Source organism: Felis catus, chromosome C1, assembly GCF_018350175.1.
Source record: "Felis catus isolate Fca126 chromosome C1, F.catus_Fca126_mat1.0, whole genome shotgun sequence".
Taxonomy (NCBI): domain Eukaryota; kingdom Metazoa; phylum Chordata; class Mammalia; order Carnivora; family Felidae; genus Felis; species Felis catus.
In genome coordinates this window covers 15,904,816-15,928,272 of record NC_058375.1, presented here as the reverse complement: position 1 = coordinate 15,928,272, position 23,457 = coordinate 15,904,816, and the positions used below count along the sequence as shown (strand labels likewise).

General features: G+C 40.6%; 1 protein-coding gene across 10 annotated transcripts in view; it reads left to right on the top strand.

The window, feature by feature from the left end:
* USP48 (ubiquitin specific peptidase 48) overlaps positions 1-23,457 on the top strand; it is a 112,032-nt gene that overhangs the window by 55,065 nt on the left and 33,510 nt on the right. For 3 of the 10 annotated variants that reach the window (XM_045035263.1, XM_023258271.2, XM_045035259.1), the window contains exons 6-14: positions 21-129; positions 2,893-3,026; positions 3,735-3,817; positions 10,877-11,056; positions 14,465-14,593; positions 16,095-16,244; positions 20,448-20,645; positions 22,254-22,368; positions 23,303-23,433. In XM_045035263.1, the coding sequence (XP_044891198.1) occupies positions 21-129; positions 2,893-3,026; positions 3,735-3,817; positions 10,877-11,056; positions 14,465-14,593; positions 16,095-16,244; positions 20,448-20,645; positions 22,254-22,368; positions 23,303-23,433 (1,229 nt within the window). Of the gene's footprint in view, positions 1-20; positions 130-2,892; positions 3,027-3,734; positions 3,818-10,876; positions 11,057-14,464; positions 14,594-16,094; positions 18,949-19,079; positions 19,132-19,591; positions 19,598-20,447; positions 20,646-22,253; positions 22,369-23,302; positions 23,434-23,457 lie in introns of those variants that run through there. The other 7 variants (XM_023258272.2, XR_006583982.1, XM_045035262.1 and 4 more) reach the window with 7 other exon arrangements.

The following is a 23,457-nucleotide window of genomic DNA, read 5'->3' as shown; positions in this document are numbered from 1 at the left end:
TTCACTCTGTTTTATTATAGTTGCAACCAGTGTGGCAGAGAGTCTAAGCTTTTATCAAAGTTTTATGAACTGGAGTTAAATATCCAAGGCCATAAACAGTTAACAGATTGTATCTCGGAATTTTTGAAGGTATATAGTTGTTTCTGCTCATTAACAGTTAAATATTATTCTGAATTTTAAAAAATTTAATGGCTAAATTCATTACTTCAGACTTTTCCACATATGAAGTGTCTGTTTATGTCATAATCCAGAAGAAACTTTATGAATTTTTATTTCAGTTTTTTTAAGTTTATCTATCCTCAGAGATATGAGAGCCTGAGCGGGGGAGAGGCACAGGGCGGGAGGCGGGGGGCGGGGGGCAGGGGGTGGGGTGTTGGAGAGGGAGAGAGAGAATTGTAAGCAGGCGCTCCGTACAGATGGAACACGAGGCAGGGCTTGAACCCACAAACCGCAAGATCGTGACCTGAGCCGAAGTCGGATGCTTAACCAACCGAGCCACTCAGTTGCCCTGAAACTTTGTAAATTTTAAGGTGTTAAAGCAGATGGTGTATTAAAATAATTTTTGGATATTTTCAGGTTATTTTACACGTGAAGTTATGTGTAAAAACTTGTATGTTTCAGACTGGTAGAGTGTTTTAAGGGAATCTAAGCTCTGTTACTACCAGGTTAGTTTGTCCTTTCATTTAATGAGAACTACAATGTGTGGAATACAGTTTTCTTTTTAAAATCACTGTGGGCGGGGCGCCTGGGTGGCGCAGTCGGTTAAGCGTCCGACTTCAGCCAGGTCACCATCTCGCGGTCCAGGAGTTCGAGCCCCGCGTCAGGCTCTGGGCTGATGGCTCAGAGCCTGGAGCCTGTTTCCGATTCTGTGTCTCCCTCTCTCTCTGCCCCTCCCCCGTTCATGCTCTGTCTCTCTCTGTCCCCAAAATAAATAAACGTTGAAAAAATAAATAAATAAAATAAAATAAAATCACTGTGGTCATTTTTAAATCCCTCCACTGCGTATCTCTCTCCTTTCTGTATGTTTTGATTTATGTGGGAAAATGGAAGTGGTTCTCTTTTGCTCAGAGTTGAAAAAGCTGCTAAGAGGAATCCTTTGTTACCAAGTGGGAACAAGCGCTTAACATAGTAGATGAGCTAATCATACAGCTTCACATCTTAAAACATTTTTGTGCTTTTCCTCCTTTTTAGCACAACCGTTAGCCTGCTTCACACACTCATTTATTGAATTCATTCAGCTAAATATTGATCGAGCGATTACTGCTTTCACACACTGTTTTCAGCAGTTGGGGATAACCATAGTGAGCAAAAGAGACAACAGAGTTTTGCCTTATAATGTAGTGGTTTTGGGACCAGAGAAGGACAATAAAATAAGGATAAGTATAATATATAGTGTGTCAACTATAATAGGTATTGTGGTGAAGAATAAATCAGGGAAGAGGGATGGAGAATGTGGTAGGAAGGAGGGTAGGTTGGTTGCAGTTCTAAATAAAATGATGGAACGTGAAGGAAGGAGCCATGTAGGAAAGAAGGAGGTGTAGAATGTGCCCAGTGGTTTGAGGAACAGCAGGTCAGTGTGCCTGAAGTGGATGAGCAAGGGGAGAAAGTTGGAAGTTGTGGACATAACTAAGCATCACCTAGGATACGCCTTTGCCAGAGCCTTGGACTTTTACTGTGAGTGCAGTGAGATGCCACCAGGGGGTGCTAGTCATAGAGTCCTGATGTGTTTGAATCCTTAACTCTGGGTGCTGTCTTGAGAATTGGCTGAAGGTGGGGTCGGGGAGACAGAAAGAGTTGATGGTGGCTTTGACCGAGGGTTAGCTGAAGAGGTGAGAAATAGTGTTTGGATTTTCAGTGTATTTTCAAAGTAGAGCTACTACAGTTGCAGACTGGATATGGAGAAGAGAGGAGTCAAAGATGACTAAGGTTTTGGCCTGAGTGCCAGGAAGCATGGAGCTGCCAGAACCGCTATGACAAGGGCTGTGGGAGGAGTAGGCTTGGGAGAGGAATTGAGAGTTTGCTTTGGGGTATGTTCAGGGGAGGGCATTGGGGGCTGGATAAAATTAACAAGGGGTTGAGAGAGAGATGAGGACATTCAGACGTAGGGGATCAGGGAGGTAGGTGCAGCTGGCCAAGGATGCTGAGGAGGGGCACTGGACAGTGAGTTACGAGGACATGCGGGAACAATTTAAAAAGAAACCAGCATTAGCTAGAACACTGAATTTCCTGCATTATTCTTTTCGCTTAATGTCATCAGTGTGGTTCAGTAATTTTAATTGTGTGTGTGTGTGTGTGTGTGTGTGTGTGTGTGTGTGTGTGTGTGTGTGTATTCTGATGCCCATATGTAATTCCCACCCATTTCCCACTCTTATTAAATTAATTTTGTTGTGTCAAAGTACATAGGATTTTTTTTAACTTAGAACCTACTTCCTTGGGGGCACCTGGGAGGCTCAGTGGGTCAGGCATCTTGGGTTTGGCCCAGGTCATGATCTCGCAGTTTTTGGGTTTGAGCCCTGCATCGAGCTCTGTGCCTGGAGTCTGCTTCAGATTCTTTGTCTCATTTTCTTTCTGCCCCTCCCTCCCTCTTTCTTTCTCTCTCAAAAATAAATGAACATTAAAAAATTTTTTAAAAATCATACATTTTGGAAAGAGGCACATCAATTTCAAATTGTTGTATGCAAGTAAATAATATTCCTGCTAAGTAGTACCTTTTATTGTAGGTGTCCTTTTTTGTTACTTGTAGTAGCTTGACCTTCAACAGCTTGGGGGGGGGGCTGTTAATGAACATGAAATTATGCTTTCCATCAGAGATTTGATCAGTTTTTAAAAAAAACCTTTCCACCCTCTACTTTTTTTTTTTTTTTTTAACTAATATGTCTTATTTCTGAGCAGGAAGAAAAATTAGAAGGAGACAATCGATACTTTTGTGAAAACTGTCAAAGTAAACAGAATGCAACAAGGAAGATCAGACTCCTCAGCCTTCCGTGCACCCTGAACTTACAGCTGATGCGCTTTGTCTTTGACAGGTAAGCATGTGCAGAGTAGCGGTGTTGGTTGCTCATTGTGGACTGATGGGGACAGATTTTACCATAGACAGAGAAGGTAATACGGTGCTTACAATTTGAAACTCTAGATTTGGGGGTGAAAGCTGTAGGTGGGGCCTGTCCTTTTGACTTGCAAATAATTCATGGTTTGATCACAAAATTCTTAGGTAAGCCAGACGTATAGGAGTTAAAGCTAGAAAGGTAGGGAGTCCTTATTTTTTATTCTATTATTAATTATTAAAAACTAGAAAAGGAAAACAAACATTTAGGTAAGGAGTGAATTATCTTGCTGTTCCTGTAATTCTGTATAAGAAGTAGAGTAAATTTATAGTTAACGGTGCTCCAGCCCCCATGGGAATATATCTTTGATTTTATAATTAAAATAAAGGCAGTGTTTGCGTATGCACATTACTTCTGTGCAGGAGTTTTGGTGGCTCTGTTGTGATTAAATTAAAACTTCTGGAAATAAGTTTAGAATCACCACTTTAAATTCATAATTTCAACCTATTATTTTACACCGATTACAAGACAGCATTATGTTGACTTCTAATCGTACAGGTTTTTGAGCAAGATTGCTAAATGAAGCCTACCTAGCTACCAATGCATTTTTTATTAAAATAGGTGATAGAGCTTATACATTGTTTTATGATTGTTTTAAATATAAATATAATTAGCTTTCCTCTTGGTTAGGCAAACTGGACATAAGAAAAAGCTGAATACCTACATTGGCTTCTCAGAAATTTTGGATATGGAGCCTTATGTGGAACATAAAGGTAATATTTTTACCGAGCAGTGATAATTTTAATGCTCAGAGAATGTAACTTGTGATCTGCTTGCGATGAATACAGAACAGCAGTTTATTACTAAATTTTATTTGCTCACGTTAACGTCTGTCTGGGAACAAAGGCTTTTTAGGCAAGCCGAGATGTGTTACTTCCATTTTTCCGTAAGTACACAGCAAAGATTAGATGGTTCGTCAAGATCTCCATAATTAAGTGTACAAAAGAATAAAAACACGAGAAGGTGTTTTACTGTCTGAACCCACAAAGTGGTCCCTTAGTGTCAGAACTGTATCTGTAATTCCTCATAAAGTGAAGTCTCTCTGAGCTGCCTCCATTCGTGTTTTTTTTTTTTTTTTTTTTTTTTAACTTTTCATCAAAAACTTTAGGTGGCGTAATTTCAATATGTATGCTCTAATTCATATCGGTGATGAGTTCTATGATGGTATGCCAAACAGTTTCCTACCCTTTTGTTTTGGTGGTCTTCACCTTACATACAGGGTGATTATTGATAGAAGAAGACTTCTTGCCCTTTTGTCCCTCTTGCCCTGACCTGACCGGAAGGACTGTTGCACTTCTCAGATCGATCTTCCTGTCCATTAAATTTTTAATAAAGAAATTAATATCATAAACTCTCTTTCCATAAAAAGCAACTTACAATAGAAACAAGCCATAAAATAAAACCTTTGAAAAAAAACAATTGGATAGGTTGGGGAATGATGTATTAAATACTTACACTTTAAAATGTGTGATGCTCTGTCACTGTTGCGGGTTTGAAATTCGCACCTTGGTGCAGGAAGAAAACAGCTGCAGACTTTGCACCTGGACTTTGTTACTTTTGTACTTGGCTGAATGAGTAACTTAACTGTAGTCCACTTTGGTTAGTGGTTTGCTTCCTGCCTCCTTTGTTCCAGGTAGTTGTTTAAAATTAGAGATGTCTGATAGCCTGGTGGTTTCTCTGAGTCCAGAAACTTCGATGTAAAATTAGCACTTTCCTTGTCTCCACTGTGTGATTTTGATAGTTTTTCTTACTACTGTTACTAAATATATTATGTATTTGTCTAATTTGTACTGTAAGGAGCACAAGATGATTATGAAATAGACTTGACGTGTCAAAAACTCTGTAGAAATATTTAAATTTAGTGTGTGCATTTAAATAGAAGAATAAAAATTATTTTCTTATTTTAGAATTGTTAGCTAAGACTAGTAAAATTAATCCAGTAGTTTGTAGCCATAGACCTTGTCTTTCACAGGCTCTTGTGCTATTTGCTGTACAAACACGCAACCTTCTAAATACTGAAAACATTAATTTTTGTTAAAATTGCACAGGGTTGGGTTCATTCTTGGTAATTTGGAAAATTTAGAAGGCATAAAGAATAAAAACTACCTGCAATTCTATAACTATATCACCAGTATTTGTTTTCCTGTATTATTTATATGTGTCTGTGCATACCTATCCATATGAAGCTGAAAAAGTAGATCTAAAAGATGGTCTTTTTAAGAGGAGAATTCCCTTGTTTCCTTAAATAGTGGGCCTGCAGATCTGCAGAGATCTGTAAACCAAGGGGTCTCCATTCCTTGAACCTTTAGCCCTTGACTCTCTAACTGAACTTTTGCCATGTTTCTTAGAGATTTTAACATACCTGTAGACCACCTTGAGGGTCTGGGGGCTGAATAAAATTCATAGAATTTCAGAAGAAACCAGTTACATTTCAATACAGTTAGCTGGGCATCTGGGAGGGCTCAGTCTGTTGAGTGACCAACTTCGGCTCGGGTCATGGTCTCAGGGTTCGTGGGTTTGACCTCTATGTCAGGCTCTCTGCTGTCAGTGCGGAGCCTGCTTCGGATCCTCTGTCCCCTTCTCTCTGCCTCTCCTGGCTCACACTCTCCTCAAAAATAAATAAACATTTTAAGTAAACTAGTACAGTTAGCAAAACACAAAGACAGACTTGAGATCTAGTAAAAAAGGTGCCCATTAAAGAACAGATTCCACTGGCCGTCCACAACTACCAGAACCTGAAGCTGTTGAGAGTAATGAATTGGTAAGTATAAATTCAGGCTGACAATGGTAACGTGATACGAAAATTTTTGTGTTGTTGTCTCTTGGTCACACAGTCACAGTTACTGCTTCTACTTGTATGGTGTAGCATGATGATTTAATTTAGGGAATACTACGTGGAACTGCTATTGGAGGCGATCTCTCCCACTTCTCTCCCTCAGCCGTCCTGAGGGGCACACCCTCCCTTGTCCTGCTGTTGTGTGCACCATACACGTCACTCTATTGACTTTCCTACCTTTTTAGAATAAAACATAACACATTCATAAAAGTCCAAAATACACGTTTGGCTTGAAGAATTGTCACAAAGTGGACATCTGCACAAGCAACATCCAGGCCAAGAAATAAAGCTTCCCAGTACTCTAGAGTCTTTTTTGTTGCCCCTCCCAGTAACACCCCCTTCTCTCCCCTCAAATCATAGGCACTAATCTGGCTTTTATGGTGCTTCATTTATTTTTTTATTTTTAATTGTTTAAATGTTTGTTTATTTGGGGAGAGAGCATGCATGCACAGAAGTGAGAGAGAATCCCAAGCGAGCTCTGGCCTGACGCCGGGCTCAGTATCACGAACCGTGAGCTTATGACCTGTGCCCGGATCACGAGACAGATGCTTAACTGACTGAGCACCCCAAGCGCCCCTATTTTTTATTTTCATTTTTATTTTGCTTTAGTGTTTCACGATGTAAGTTTGCATCCCTGAACATTAGGCTTTAGTTTACCTTTTTCCTCCTGGGATATTGCCAGGTGAAACCCAACCCATGATGAAATCTTGCACTGCCTGCCTCCCTGGCCCCTTTATCTGGGCTGTGGTTGAAGGTGGCTGGAGAAAAACACTGTCATAGCTGTGTGTCTGTCTGCGTCTCAACCCTTTTAATTTGGGGAATTGCAAGTTTATACGAAAAAAACGGAATCCCAATCTGGATCTTTAAAAAAAAAATTTGTTTTTAATGTTTTTATTTTATTTTTGAGAGAGAGAGAGACACAGTGCAAGCGAGGGAGGGGCAGAGAGAGAGGGAGACACAGAATCTGAAGCAGGCTCCAGGCTCTGAGCTGTCAAGGCAGAGCCCAATGCAGGGTTTAAACTCAAGGAGTGTAGGGATGCCTGGGTGGCTCAGTCGGATGAGCGTCCGACTTTGGCTCAGGTCATGATCTCACAGTCTGTGAGTTCAAGCCCCGCATACGCTCTGTGCTGACAGCTTGGAGCCTGGAGCCTACTTCAGATTCTGTGTCTCCCTCTCTCTCTGCCTCTCCCCTGCTCATGCTCTGTCTCTCTCTGTCTCAAAAATAAAAAAATAAATAAATTCAAGGAGTGTAAGATCATGACCTGAGCCGAAGTCAGATGCCCAACCGACTGAACCACCCAGGCGCCCCCCAATCTGGATCTTGTAACTGCACCGGTCCACTTACCCTTATCCCCCACCCCACTTACCCTTAAGTACTGATCTTTCCTCTGGTTCAAATCTGTACCACGTTTTATGGCTCCCCGTTACTTGAATATGTTTTAAAGCTTCTCATTTCTTGAGACACAGCCTACTTTTATAGTCCATGACTGACTCTTAGAATGCTGTGCGGGCTTATTTTGGGGGTATCGGTAGGTTCTTGTGTTGTTGTCGTGTTTCTTTTGTAGTCGGTCATCTTTGATTGCATGCTGGTTATTGCACATGGACAGCCTGTGGGGATTCCCTGAGGGCTGGCATGACACCACATCCTCCAGTGAGACCTTACTTATTTCTGCCAGGCATCTGGGATCCCTGCTAGTTAGGTACCAGCACCACCTGAGTTCAGTGCTGAGGTCCCCTTGTTCACCCAAGCTGTAAGAACCTGGCACGAAGGCCAGACTAACACCATGACACTCCCTTCCCCCTCCACGTTCTCTTTCTCTTGCTCTCCTCAGGGGTAATGGGTCTACTTTACGGTTTCCTGAGGTTGGGGAGATGGAGAGGCTTTTTCTGGTTCACTTTTACCATGAAGTAATGGGAGAGGGCAGTGTGGTAGAAAGAACAGTAGGTGGGGGAGTCCAGGGAAGCCCTAAAATATGGAGTGTGGACCAGCACACCAGGTAGATAAGCCTGAGCTGTCTGACTGATATCACTATTCTCTACTTCCATTAGTTAACACAGAAAATAACATGTGCACTTAACTCTGGACATAGTGTCTTTACCTCTGTAATCAGTACAAGTACCTTGGGGTGCCTGGCTGGCTCAGTTGGAAGAATGTAACTGTTGATCTTAGGATTACTTAAATAAAAATAACAAAAACCAAAAACACATTACAAGGACCTTAAACCACTAAGAAGTCGATCCTCTCTTAAATTGCTTATTTCTTGTATGTGTTTTTTTTTTTTAGTAATTTTTCAAAGTTTGTTTGTTTGTTTATTTATTTATTTATTTTGAGAGAGAGAGAGAGAGAGCGAGCAAGCATGAACAGGAAAAGGACAGAGAGAGCAGGAGAGAGAGAATCCCAAGCAGACTCCACATTGTTAGCCTGGAACCCAGTGCGGGGCTCAAACTTATGAAATGTGAGATCATGACCTGAGCTGAAATCAAGAGTCAGACCCTTAACCACCTCAACCACCCAGGGGCTCCTGTTTTCTGTATGTATTTTAGTTCTGCTTTTTAAAAAACTCAAAGGCTGCCTTATTGTGTGTAGGACTGTTGGTGTTTTGTTTACCACCGTCTTTGGTTTATCATTCATTCCCTTCTGCATTCGAGACCTCCCATCTGCAGTGGCTTTTTTTTTTTTTTTTTTAATATGGAATAGAGCTTATAAAATTCCTTTTGAAAGGGTCTGTTGATGGCAAATTGTTTTCACATATCATTGTCTGAAAATTGTATTTTGTTCTTGTGACATTTATTTTCCCTAACGTGGGCCGTTATGTTCACGCGGTATATGAGAGACCTCTTGTCGCAGTACTTGTGTTGCCGGTGAGGGGTTGGGGCCTCTTTTGTCATTGTTAAGAGGTTTTTCTCTGGTTTGGGCATTTTGCAGTGTCACTGTGACCTGTTGGGCTAGATTCTAAGTGTATTTATCCTCCCTGCAAAAGGTATCAAACAATTCCTCAACCATCGTGTCTTAAAGTGTCTCATCCCCACTCTTTCTTCTCCCCTCGAATCCCAATAGGTGTTTGTTAAGATGTTCCCTGCCTCTTCATTCTTTGTCCTGTGTGTCCCAGAATTTCTTTAGCCCCACCTTCTACTTTACTGATTCTCTGTTCAGGTGAACCTAATCTACCGTTAAGCCTTTCTGTAGAGTTTTGACTTTGAGTTATTATAATTTTCATTTCTAGAAGTTCAGTTTGGTTTTTTATCATATCTAATTTTTTTTAATGTTTATTTATTTTGAGAGAGACAGGAGCACGAGCAGGGGAGGGGCAGAGAGCAAGGGAGAGAGGGAGAGTCCTAAGCAGGCTCCATGCAGAACTCACGAAACCCTGAGATGACCTGAGCTGAAATCAAGAGTCAAGAACGCTTACCCGACTGAGATACCCAGGTGCCACTACAATAAGTTTTAGGATGTTTAATGATATAGAAAGATGTTAATGATATATTTGTTAGAAAAAACAAATTCTGTCTGTATTATGGAGTTGCTAATTAGCTTTTTGTTTTCTAATTTTTAATAGATAGAAGTGATTTTTTTTTTTCCAGTACATATGTATTTCTCCCCATGATTGGTTTAAAAGATTTTCTTTAAAAAAAGCTTTAGAGGGGCGCCTGGGTGGCGCAGTCGGTTAAGCGTCCGACTTCAGCCAGGTCACGATCTCGCGGTCCGTGAGTTCGAGCCCTGCATCAGGCTCTGGGCTGATGGCTCAGAGCCTGGAGCCTGTTTCCGATTCTGTGTCTCCCTCTCTCTCTGCCCCTCCCCCGTTCATGCTCTGTCTCTCTCTGTCCCAAAAATAAATAAACGTTGAAAAAAAAAATTTTTTTAAATAAAAAAAGCTTTAGAATATTGTATCTGAAGATGGCAATGTTCATTTGCCGATATTTGGATAAATGGGTAAGGCCTTCTCTTGCATAAGCCATGTGCGTAATATGCTTTTGTTTATTTATTGGTTTTCTTTAAAGTGAAATAGGAATTTAAAAATACTTCTGAAGAAACCTCAGTGCAGAATCATTCTGTATTTTTATTTATTTGAAGTTTTATTTATTTAAGTCATCTCTGCACTCCACATGGGGTTCAGATTCAGAACTTTGATTGAGAGTCGCACGCTCTTCTGACTGTGATAGCCACATGCCCCTCATTCTGGATTTTTTAATTTAATTTTTTAACGTTTATTCATTTGTGAGAGACGGGGGGTGGGTGGTGGCAGGGGGAGAGAAAGAGAGAGTGAGATTCTAAAGTAGCCTCCAGGCTCTGAGCTGTCAGCACAGAGCCCGACGTGGGGCTTGAACCCGTGAACTGTGAGATCATGGCCTGAGCCGAAGTCAGCCGCTCAACCGACTGAGCCACCCAGGTGCCCCACCTCATTCTAAATTTTAATGTTTTCTTTCCTGTTTCCAGTTATCTTGGCCTATGCCTGTTTTGACAGCAGTTTTTCTTAATGGCTTCTCTCTAATTTTTTCTAAAACATTTTTCTTCTTGAAAAAAAATTTTTTTAATTTCACACTCCCATCTCATTAGTTTGTATAAGTAATTTGTGAGAAGAATATGATCACCTGATTCTTGGTAAGTATATAGGTGAGCCAATTCATGCGGAATAGCAAAGTGTACTACAGAATAGCTTTGTAACCCTGACCTGGGTGCCCAGAGTGCGATAGCTTTCCATCTGTATATTTTGCAAGGGAAATGGAGAGTCAGTACAGTCAGGTGCTTAAGATAGCATCTCTGTATTACTTTGTAAAACTAGATTTTTTGTAAAAAAAAAACAAAAACAACAAAAAACATGTTTTGAATTCTATCAGATAGGAAAACAATTTTAATCATTACAGTTAAGGCTCAGGATAGAAGAAGGAATATTGTTCTCCAAAACGTTTTTTACTTTCTCCCTTTCTCTTTCTCCAGGTGGGTCCTATGTGTATGAACTGAGTGCAGTCCTTATACACAGAGGAGTGAGTGCTTATTCTGGCCACTACATTGCCCATGTGAAAGATCCACAGTCCGGTGAATGGTATAAGTTTAATGACGAAGACATAGAAAAGATGGAGGGGAAGAAATTACAACTAGGGATTGAGGAAGATCTAGGTAAAACCTTTAAGTTGTGAGTGCCCTTTTAAAATATAAATTTTTTTTTTACTGGAAATATTTTGATAAATTTTTATGGCCCAAGATTGGTATGGGTTATTAAGGGTATTTGCATGTCTTAAACACACGTAAAATCTCTGAACATCTTTTGTTAGCAATGCCTGAATTAAAAAAAAAAAAAAAAAAAGATTTTCCTCCAGAGATGGTTTCCATGATGTTTTTCTTTGTGTCGGGAGATGTATGTTGGAGAAATACCTCTAGCAGGGGACCTTTGCTCTGAGAACAGTGCCTACTCCTCCCTGTTAAGTATCTTATGCCATCCCCAGAGTGTGATGCAATGCCTCTGGGGAGTAAGCTGCTTGCGATTTGGTAGTGATGAGGTCTGCCTTTACAGTGCTTTGTGAATAGCACCTTACTCTGGAGCTGTCATCCTGTCCATTTTCTTGGGCCAGAAGACCCATCCCTTCCCTAACGAAGTGCACAGTTTTTCCAGTAGAAGCCATCTCGGCTGAACTTTTCATTACTCTGTTGCCGTGTTTGTCATTCTTGGATGAGGCTTGGACTTGGGAGTCTAAATAAGAGAAAAGGAATGGGAATGGGTGTGTGCCTCCTCCACAGTTCTTCATGGATCAGAACCACTTGCCCGAGGTGTCAGGGAGGAGCATGGCCATTGGAGTTGGCTTTCCAGGCATGTGGGTAGATCTTTCTGCAGATATTTAAGTGGCAACGATATTCTTGTAATTGAGAGAGGTATTTTCTGTTTTTAAATAACAGGTGTTTCTAGATATTCAGCAATGTTATTCCCATCCCATCTTAGTAACACTCAAGGTCTTAACCTTTCCTTATAATTTTTCTTATTGTGAGAGTCTTTCTGAGAACAAAACTGAGATGTAGCTTTAAATTATGAATAATGGTGTCGTGGTTTTATTTGACTGTTCTTCACTGAGGTTTATTTGATTTGTCTTCATTTTAGTCAGAATTGTAGGAATAAAAGCATTGGTAAGGCTGTCCTATCTACTATTTCTAAGCAGCCCTAAATTTTAGAGTAGTTCAAGAGAAAGAGACTCCACACCTATCAGGATTCCATTCCAGTGTTTTTTTGTTTGTTTCTAATGTTTATTTTTGAGAGATAGAGGGGGAGATACAGAATCCAGAGCAGTCTCTAGCCTCTGAGCTGTCAGCACAGAGCCCGACCCCACAAACCGTGAGATCATGACCTGAACCGCAGTCAGGTGCTTAACCGACTGAGCCACCCAGGCGCCCCTCCATTCCAGTGTTTTAATGCCACTATGCAATGTTCGTTACAGCTTTCATCTGTTGTTTTCTTTTCATCAAAAACAGAAAATCCTTGTTTGTTAAATTCTACGAGTCATTTTCACCTGTATTCTATTATGAACTTTTATCAATTGTTTTATATTCCCATCTTCTACAAAGAATTGAACATGTTAAATCATAATACTTTCTGGTTAGAAGTGCCCAACTGCCTCTTTACTGTATATGCTCCTGACGTTTTTAATTTACTGTTATGGTGGTCTTCAAACTTTTTGTTCCTGTATTCTCTATAAGAATATTGAACGAATTTGCGTTCCTTGCATGTTTTAAAACCCGACATTTTCATCTTAATTTTAAGTGCTCCAAATAATGTGATTTTCTGACATAGTGAAACTGGAACATCACTTTTAAGAGCGTCCAAATGAAATTAGTTAACAGTCAATACCCACTATTTCAGAGACATATGAATTGGTCTTTGTTTATAGCAGGACACTTTTAACCCTCCCCCTTTCTCCCATACTAGTATTTCCATCATTTCCATCTGACCCTGCAGAATTTTATTCTAATGGAATATACTTCAGATTTCTTTAACCATAAAGCTCTAAATAGTTAAAGTTCTTTTTGATTGAACTTTTTTTCCCCCCCAATATCCTTCTCCCTTTCCCCTTCTCCCTCCTTCCCCCCCCCCCTTGCCTCAGGATCCAGCTTTATCTTTTAAATTATAAATATCACCACATTGGTCAATCCCATATGAGTATGTTATAGAATACTCCTGAATCAAATAAAAAGCAAAATTTTATTGTAAACACATCTTTTAATGACATGGCTGAGAATTTTTTTTTAATCCCTGGGTGAGGTTATATCTTTCCTTTGTAAAGTGGGAGAGGGATGACTGAGAAAGGAGAGGCAGGAGCTATCAGTGGAACCTCAGCTTTGAGGCAGCTCGATTCTACAAAAGTATACAGTGAATTGGAGATCTGGTAATTGATTTCCTGAGAAGTAAGCATGATCTCATACCACCGGAAGGTTACCCCTGGATCCTAGGCACCAATCTGAAGATCACTTTCACGTGATCCACTTGCCATGCAGAACACTTAGGAATGAATGCCATGCTACTGAATTTGTAGAGATTAGTGGCTAATCTTTATGCTCATTAGCATTTCACTATTTTGAACATGCTATTTTATTTCTTTGGGCAATTAAATCTGCGTATTTTTTTTTTTATAACTTCTTGTTGAATTTTGATTTTAATTCCAGTTAGCATATAGTGAGTCAACAATTCATCTGCCAGTGTACTCCCTAATCCCCATCATCTGTTTCACCCAGCTGCCTGCCCTCCTCTGCTCTGGGAACCATCAGTGTGTTCTCTGTCATAATCTGGATTTACTGTATTTTTTTTTAAATCCTTCAAAGAATATTCATTTTGGAGAGAGCTCGAGTGCACAAATTGGGGGAGGGATGAGAGAGGGTGTGATCAGAGGATTCAAAGCTGTCTCTACACTGACAGCAGCAAGCCCAATGCAGGGCTCAAACTCCCGAACCCTGAGATCATGACCTGAGCTGAAGTCGGATGCCCAACTGACTGAGCCACCCAGGCGCCCCGATTTTTAAAATCTTTTTAAGTTTACTTATTTATTCTGAGGGAGAGGGAGAGAGAGAATCCCAAGCAGGCTCTGCGCTGTCAACACAGAGCCCGACATCGGGCTCGATCTCACTAACTGCACCATCATGACCTAAGCCAAAATCAAGAGTCAGACTCTTTACCGATTGAGCCACCTAGGCGCCCCTGGACTTACTTTTGTAATTTAAGATCGACATTAAAATAAACTCATAGCAGTAGTACCTTTTATTTGGTTCTAGGTTTTTCTTCCTGAAAAATAGTACTTTCTTACCATCTTATAGAAATGGAATATGGCAGGCAAAGGGGGTAGGGTAGTAAGCTTGTTTAAATACTCAAGCATCTAAAGAGCATGCTGAATTTGTATTGCCTTTTAATGTTTCAGATCCCTGTTAAAGTATCTTGAATGTGTATTATAGAAATTTGTTTTCTGTGGCCCTCCTCCTTCCCCTCCCCTGCAAAAGGATGAACATACTAGAGGCATTCTAATTTAGTTATCTTTTATTTCTCGACCTCAGCAGAACCTTCTAAGTCCCAGACACGTAAACCCAAGTGTGGCAAAGGAACTCACTGCTCTCGAAATGCATACATGTTGGTGTATAGACTACAAACTCAAGAAAAACCCAACACAATTGTTCAGGTACCAGGTAAGCAGTTTTCCAGGGTTACATAAGGCAAATATGTTAGAATACTGTGCTCAAAGGTCAGTGACAAGAACTTACTGCTTTAGCGGCATCTGGGTGGCTCAGTCGTTTGAGCATCTGACTTCAGCTCAGGTCATGATCTCATGGTTTGTGAGTTTGAGCCCCTCCCTCATCAGGCTTGCTGTGCTCAGCACAGAGCCCACTTCAAATCTTCTGTTCCCCCCTCTCTGTCCCTTGCCCGCTCACACTCTCCCTCAAGAATAAATAAAACATTTAAAGATAATTACAAAAATAAAAACTTCCTGTTTTAATTTATTAAGATAGGTTGATTGCAGATAGTAAGTGTTGGTGAAAGTAAATATAATCACAAATTTGCTTTTAAAGTAGTGAATTTTGGGGGTGCCTGTCTGGCTCATTTGGTGGAGTGTGTGACTCGATCTCATGGGTAGTGGGTTTGAGCCCCGTGTTGGGTGTAGAGATTACTTAAAAATTACAAAATTTTGGGGTGCCTGGGTGGCTCAGTCGGTTGCATGCCCAACTTTGGCTCATGTCATGATCTCGTGGGTCGAGCCCCGGGTTGGGCTTCTGCTGTCAGCACAGAGCCCGCTTCAGATCCATAATAAAATCTAAATAAACAAACAAACAAACAAACAAATAAATAAATAAAGTAGTTTTTTAAAATAAAGGTACCATTAAAAAAAGTTTATTTTGAGAGAGCAAGAATGAGAGATAGCCTGCACGAGTTGGGGAGAGCCAGAGAGAGAATCCAAGGGAGGCTCTGAGCACAGAGCCCGACATGGGGCTCAGTCTCAGGAACCCCAGGATTGTGACCTGAGCCGACATCAAGACTCGGAGGCCTAACTGAGCTACCCAAGCACCCAAAAAATAAAGGAACTTTTAACAGAACTGTTCCACTGACCCCTTCCCTCCCAAAGAAAACCACAAACAATTTTAAAAATTCTATAGGTAAGAAAACATGTATTTAAGGAACCATTTGGTTTAATCTGTAAAGCATACAAGTGGGTTTTACCCACTTACCGTGCCCGGCTGGCTCGGTTGGTAGAGTATGCAACTCTTGATCTCAGGGTCATGAGTTGAAGCCTCACCATGGGCATGGGCTTAGAGTTTACTTAATTAAGAAGGGGTGGGGAGTGGGGAAGAGTTGCTACAGGCCTGAGGGCAGTCTTAAATTGTCATCTTACCTACTACTGGACTGTGGTCTGTGGCATCATCTGTTTTTAAGCGGTATTTGTGAGCCATTTGATGGCTCCAGTTGTCTAGTGACGTCATAGAGAACCAGATTGGGAATTACCTAGTATCATTCAAGTGGCTGTGTCCATTTTTACTCTTGTCTGCAGGATATAGATCTCTTACAGAAAGGGAGACCGCAGTAGGAAGTTCCCGCTAGAATCCTAACCGATATTTGCTGTAATTTTGAGATTGGCATGGTTCTGTGTCTTTGAAAACAGGAAAACATTAGTTTTTGTCTTTTTCTTTTGAATAGCCTTTCTTCAAGAGCTGGTAGATCGGGATAATTCCAAGTTTGAGGAGTGGTGTATTGAAATGGCCGAGATGCGTAAGCAAAGTGTGGATAAAGGAAAAGCAAAACACGAAGAGGTTAAGGAGCTGTACCAAAGGTTACCTGCTGGAGCTGGTCTGTAAGATATTCTGGGACAGCACTGCTGCCATTATGTGCCTTGTTTCTTTCGTGTTCACAAATGTATATGAACAAACTTTCCCCTACCCTTTCTTATAACCCACTAACGCCAGCTTAAGCACTATAAAATTACTATGTAAATGAGCAATAATTTGATGCATAGCATTCCATATAGTTTTCATTATCATGTACTTTTAAGAATGGGAAGCTCTTAACAAATTAAAAGGTTTAGGTCAGCATTCTGCATATGTATGAGTCTTACAGGCATTTCTATTTTGTGAGATACTAATTTGTTCCTTAAAAATCTGATTGGGTTATGGAAGCAACTCACTGCCCTGACAGTCTTAACAGGCAGTCTTGTCTGTGTACTATTTTTAATGATACTATTATACTAATTTGAAATTTAATATCAAATATTATGCTAAGAATGGAGAGCTTTCTGCTGACCCTTAATTTCTTAAGAATTATCCCACACAAGCCAGCTCATCCCTTTACTGTGTATGTTTATTCAAGTTTACCTAGTGCCTTAGAAAATCCCAACTTTTTAAGCCTTCAGTACCATTGGTAACGATGTGTCTTTAACGTTTCCTAGGCAGACTTCCCCATGTCCAATTCCTACCTAAAGAAGAGAGGCAATTTAATCCTAAGTTTTGAAGATAAACACTCAAGTATAATTGTACTTGTGGTTTTGTCTTTTTCATATCTTATTTTTCCATTACTGGTATACTCTTTTAAACAAAAGATGAATATAAATTGCTAAATCTGTAAGAGTGACTCTGAACAGTTCTTTCTAAACCACATCTTTATTTGATTCTGACTTTTTTTTGTAATGCGTTGGTCTCACTCTGTCCCAAGGGTTGGGATTATTCTAAAGAATGAGACTGACCCTGATGTTACTGAAGATGATTTGGACATGAATATGATTCAGATACCTAAATTTATTCAAAGGAGTTGAGACCTAGAAATCTATTTTTTGAACTGTATTCCTAGTTTTCTGCATTCACCGGACAAGAGAATGGTTCAAAACTGCATTTTATGTTAGATGCAGTAAAGTCCCTCTCTTTTAAAACCGCATTGTCCAAAGGCGGGATGTGTCTGGTCAGCACATACTTGGGCATCTCCTGGCTGTTTTCAGTCTCTAAGAAACTGCTCTTGTGTTCTTAGAATATCTCTCTGTTATCAATACTTTTACCAGTTAGGAACATCTTCCTCCCATTTGCAGTAAACATACATAGTAGAATATCTATGTCGTGTTAAGTGTTGAAAATCCAAAATCAGATGAATGTGGTTTTGTGCTGCCAATCCTAGTCTTTGTTATGCATTTTCTAACTCTTACTTGTGTTTGTGAACATTTATATAAAAGAAGAGTCATTTATCCTAAAACATATGCCTCATCGGGAACACAGACACTTTTGGCCCTTTTTATTGAAATTTAAATAAGGTATCTGCAAATAATGGTAAAGTACCTCTAGGTGAAGTGTTGCAAATATCTTTGAGGCCACAGTCTTTGTAGACTTTTATAATTCCCCCCAAGGGATTTCCTTATGTTCAAAATTCAGGCATTTAAAAAAAAAAAAGTTATACATAACTTTAACCAAAATGTACATTTCTCTCTGGTAAATACTGTCACAAGTGCTTTCCTGTTTTGTGAAATGGTGAGATGATAGACCGTTCAGTATTTCCACCTTGGCGATTAGAGTGCGCATTCCTTTTTCGGTGCTTGATTACCCATGCCTTCGGAAGACAGTGCTGAGCTGGTTTGCTAGATCACAAATCATAGGGAATCTGCCATGAGTCTTTCTCTAGGACAGAAACGTCAGTAGTGTAAAAACTCTCCAGAAGCAGATCTGCCTTAACTCTTGAGACTTGAGCTCATCCCTGATTGTCTGGGAACTCTTGGCAGAGACTGATCCAACTCTTTATAGTAATCGAGATTGGGAATGGAAAGACAGACCTATGTGAACCACAGCCCCTCTTCCTTCCATGGGTCCTCCAGCACACTAAAACTCGCACCCTGAATCTAGAAAATCAGTAGAATTAATAATACAGAATTCCATCAGAACCCCAGAACTGCTCTCTGCTCTCTGCCTTCCTCCTCTTACTGTAAAATCAGATGTGACTTTTCTGATCTTCATGACTTACTTTTAATTCGTATGTAACTGCTCAAAACCAAAACAATAACCTTCAGTTGGAAGTTTTCTGTGGGATTCGAGTAGGGGATTGGGAAGTCTTGTCTGAAGCAGACTGCCTTTGAGCCACATTATCATACGGGTCCGGGGTACAGCCACCCTGGGCTTTCAATTCTAGCAGCCGGCCCTTGGCACAGGGTGTTTTCTGTACTTCCTGGACTCCTTTTCTTGTGAGGGTCGGGATCCTTATGGTTTGTTTGCAGTTAGCAATAGTGGGCATTGTCTGCTCTTCCCTCCCCAGCACCTGGGGACATGAGAACACCTGGTGAATGGTTCTTGAATGTTGCTCTGTGTCACAGTTCAGTTTTCCGTCCTTTGATGGTCTTCAGATTAGTAAAAATTTTAATCTATGTGACTATATTTGAGAAAGGATTAGATATGCTAAGAGTTACATTTTGCTTTCTTGGACAGAGATCATGTATGTTAGTAAAATTCTGAAGATAACCAGGTGTACTCTGTCCCTGGCAGATTAAACTCGATAAATGCCAAATAAAATTGGGAAGTATTTTGAATTTAATTAGCTGTATCATTGTATATTGTAGAGTGTCACAACCATGTTACCTATACTGAATCTTAAGGTCTCCACTTTATATATTGTGTGAATGTATGATTAACTTTTCTATATCTCTTTTCTTCCAAAAAGCTCAAAATGCTTCACATATCTTATCTTTTACATTCAACAACATCCCTGTGAGGTAGGTAGAAGGCAGGTATTATTACCTTCATTTTACAAATAAAAGACCTGAAGCATAGAGAGTTCAAGTGACTTGCTCAAGTTCAGTTTCTTGGTGGCAGAACTTGGATTAGACCTTGGTCTCAACTTGGCAGTCATGAGCTCTTTCTCTGCAGCTGCATTAGGGCTGACCAATCCATCAGAAGGCTCTCAGTTGACGATGTACAGTCTTAGAACAAATACGGGATGCGATCATGCTGAATTTTGTTTTTGTAAAAATTGAAGTGTTTCACACTGAACTTAAATGGAAAGTAGTTTTCTAGACTTGTCACTAACTCTAAGAGAAGTATACAATTGGTCAAAATGGGCTTTGCATTGAATTGTCTATCCCTCAGATCTCATCAGAAGTAGTACATGATACAAATACGTAAATTCAATCTCTGTATGTTTTCTTCTATGTTTTATGCTGGGACTCACTGGAGATCTTTGTAAGTAATCAAAGCTGGCCCTTTGTCCTTAATTTTGACTTTTAGGGAACTCTGGGACTCTTGTTTTCCCAAATGAAAACTCATTTTGAGGTGGTTCAGTTTTATCTAAATTTTTGTAACGTCAAAGTCGCAAACAATTCAATTCTAGTGTAATTCATACTGGAATTTGTATAAAATAACTTACTTTCTTGATATACGTTATATAACAAATAGCTCATGATACGGACTGGGGTGGGGAAATCAAATACGTTTTAAGTGACACCAATATCCTCTCGGATGAAGAAAAAAAGTTCAGTGGTTAAAACTGGCTTATAAAAGTGTGGTTATGGCTGATGAGGTTAATTTGTAAAATTTTTTCTGAGGTTAATTTATAACTTGGAACTCAGTCTCTTCATTTTCATTTCCAGATGTATTTCACATATTGGTGAGAAGTGTTTATGAAAATCATTTATGAAATGAACATAGTAGGGAATGAGGTTATATGATTTGCGCGCCAATGTGTGGAGCATGGCCTCTAGTCAACAGTCATGGGTGTCCTGATCAGAACTCTGCTGTGCTATCAAGCAAGACACTTCTCTCTGTGGATGCCTCTTTTGTAGAATGTGGTTAATAATACCAGCCGCTCTCATAGGGAACTGTGCAGTCTCCTATCGTGCACAGCTCTTTGACCTAGAAGAGGGTTAGTTAAATGGAGTTTTATGTCAAACTCCTCAGCATTTTCCCTGAATAGTGATTCTTCTGATTCTGCTAACTTTGGACAGAGTTTGTATTGTCTTTTGAGGAAAATGAGTATCACTTAGTCAAAAAGCTGTGAAAATACATAGATGCTTTCTTTTGCTTTTTTCCTCAGAGCCCTATGAATTTGTCTCTCTCGAGTGGCTACAGAAATGGTTGGATGAATCGACACCCACCAAGCCTATCGATAATCACGCTTGCCTGTGTTCCCATGACAAGCTTCATCCTGATAAGATATCAATTATGAAGAGAATATCTGAATATGCGGCTGACATTTTCTATAGTAGATATGGAGGAGGACCAAGACTAACTGGTAATTCGAGGTGTTTTCTCTGCTGAAAAAGTAATGCCTTAAGTCCTCAGCTTGTGGTCTCTGATCATCTCACCCAAATTGTGACAGTCAGAGCAAATGCTCCTTACACTTTGCAGAAAGGGTTTGCTAATGAGAGAAGTTATGCAGCATTAGACCTTAAAGGTATTTTTATTTTATTTTTAAGGTTTATTTATTTATGTTTGAGAGAGACAGAGCACACAAATGGGGGAAGGACGGAGAGAGAGGGAGGGAGGGAGGGAGAGAGAGAGAGAGAGAATGAATGAATGAATGAATGAATCCCAAGCAGGCTCCGCACTGGCAGCACAGATTTCCAACAAAGGGCTCCAACTCACGAACCGTGAGATCATGACTTGAACCGAGATCAAGAGTTGGACGCTTACCCAGTGGAGCCACCCAGGTGCTCCTAGACCTCATATATTTGTAATGTTAGAAAAGAAACTGACATTTTTCTTTGAGTTTTAACGGTGGATTTTGCCCTCTCAAAGACAAAATTTTCCTCTTTTGAGGAAACCACGTAGTCTTTTATTAGTTTGTACAGTAGTCTTCAGAGTACTTGAACCTTGGTCTGGTAGATTGCACATCTGATTTGACTTCCGTAGATTGTTCACTTAGCTTATGAATGGAAGCTACTTGATGCCACCTTGAATGCAGAGGTATTTATAACCACGTAGTGTCCGTAGTCCGTTTGCTTCCGGTTGTCTCCCCTCAAAACACTTTCCTTTTAATGAGCTACTGGCCACACAAGGCCTCCCTCCAGTCTGTCGGTGAATCTAATAAAATTGTGCGACCACGCTCCCCTTTTCTGAAAACAGCATTTAATTTAGTAGCAAGGGGGAGCGTGGTCGTACAACTTACTGCATAAAAACTGGCATTTAACTGCAAGATTCAGACCTTCTCTTGTACACATCTAGAGTTTTGCTTACCCAGTTTGTTTTTGATTCACGATCAGTGAACTACAAGAATCACATTTCAGGGCTGCCTGGGTGGCTCAGTTGAGCCCCATGTCGGGCTCTGCACTGACAGTGCAGAGCTTGCTTGGGATTCTCTCTCCTCCTCTCTCTGCCCCTCTCCACTCTCCTCAACGTAAATAAATAAAGTAAAAAAACCAAAATCACATTTCGTGATTCCTGCAGCTGTGAGTTTGGGGCCTTGGTGGTGTTTTTCCCTGTAGTGTTGTGTGTTTTCTGTGCTTTGAAGTGTTCCAATATTTCATACCCCCACGAAGCTCTCATTTAACATTACATTTATAGTTGTCAGATATGTTGACACTCCTCTGTGCCCTCCCCCCCACCTGAGAGCCTCCATTATTTAACTGCAGTCTTGTAAAATAGGCATCTAAATCTCGTAAAATAGTAGATAGCATAGGTAGTTGTAGCGAATGGTGACATCTCGCCTCGCATTGTTCTTCATGTACAGAACAATATTGGTGTTTTGAAATCTGTATCGCCTAAGTAACGTAGGATATATGCTGATCTGCTCTGCTATCAAAACATGCAACTTTGAGAATTCTGTGTTCTGTGTAGTACTGACACTTCCCTATCAGGAAATCAGTATGTGAATGAACCGTTTTCCTTTCATTCCCTCTAGTGAAAGCCCTGTGTAAGGAGTGTGTGGTAGAACGTTGTCGTGTGTTACGTCTGAAGAATCAACTAAATGAAGACTATAAAACTGTCAATAATCTGCTAAAAGCAACAGTAAAGGGGTATGTTACACGGCGCATGCTGTTTATGACGAGCTGCAACAGTTGTAAGAGGAAATCACGCAGCGGCTTATTAGTTCCAGACCATAGGAGTTAGGATGTTTTGAGGAAAGAGTGATGCGGTGGTTGACAGCTAGATTAAATGTCGCAATGGTTGCCACTGCGGCAAAGATAAGGAAAGCCACGTGACACAGCCTTTGTGACTGCACTCCCTCTGTTAGAAAAGTAGAAGCAGAGGTGTGGGTCTGCAGTCCGACCAAACCAAGCAGCATGTTAGTGCGTTCGGGAGTGGAATTGTCGGTACTCCTGGCAGGCGTGGGGGTGCCCCCTTTAGAGAGCATGACGTGTATTAACAAATGGTCCCCCGTGGAGGGCCCTTGTCGAAAATACCCAGGGTACTTGTAGTATGTCGAGCATCACTCCACAGAGTATCTTGCACCCAGGAACCAACAAAATCAGGTGGCATTTAGTATGGCACCTATTATGTCTGGGTTTAATTGAAGGTGCGTGTTTTCCAAATAAATACTATTCACTGTTTTTGATCATTCTGTAAACAGCCTAATGAATCCTCAGATGTGTGTTTGCATATAGACGTGGATGTGTGTGAGAGTACCTACAGATGTCCTTGAAGGCACAGCTATATGTGGTTGTGCCTGGTAGTCACGTGAAAGAGAGTAGCCAGCTGAGTCGTGTCGGGCGTGAACGTAACTGAGGAAGCCGGACGAGATTTGGGATGGAACCAGAATGAATATGAGATCTGTGCTATTGAGTAGTGATGAGGAAAAATGGCCAGGATGCAGGAGGGGGATAAAAATGGTGTGGACAACAGAGTTTGAATGTTAGTAATTCGTTCTAGTTGTGGCCTTTACAGGTAAAGAGGGGATGGGGGCCTCAGGAAATCCTACTTGCGTGACGTCACGTGGTCTCTGTTCCACAGCAATGACGGGTTTTGGGTAGGGAAATCTTCCTTGCGCAGCTGGCGCCAGCTGGCTCTCGAGCAATTAGACGAACAAGATGGGGACGTCGACCAAAGCAACGGGAAGATGAACGGCAACACCTTAAATAAAGGTAATGTTGAAAACGAGTGTGTCA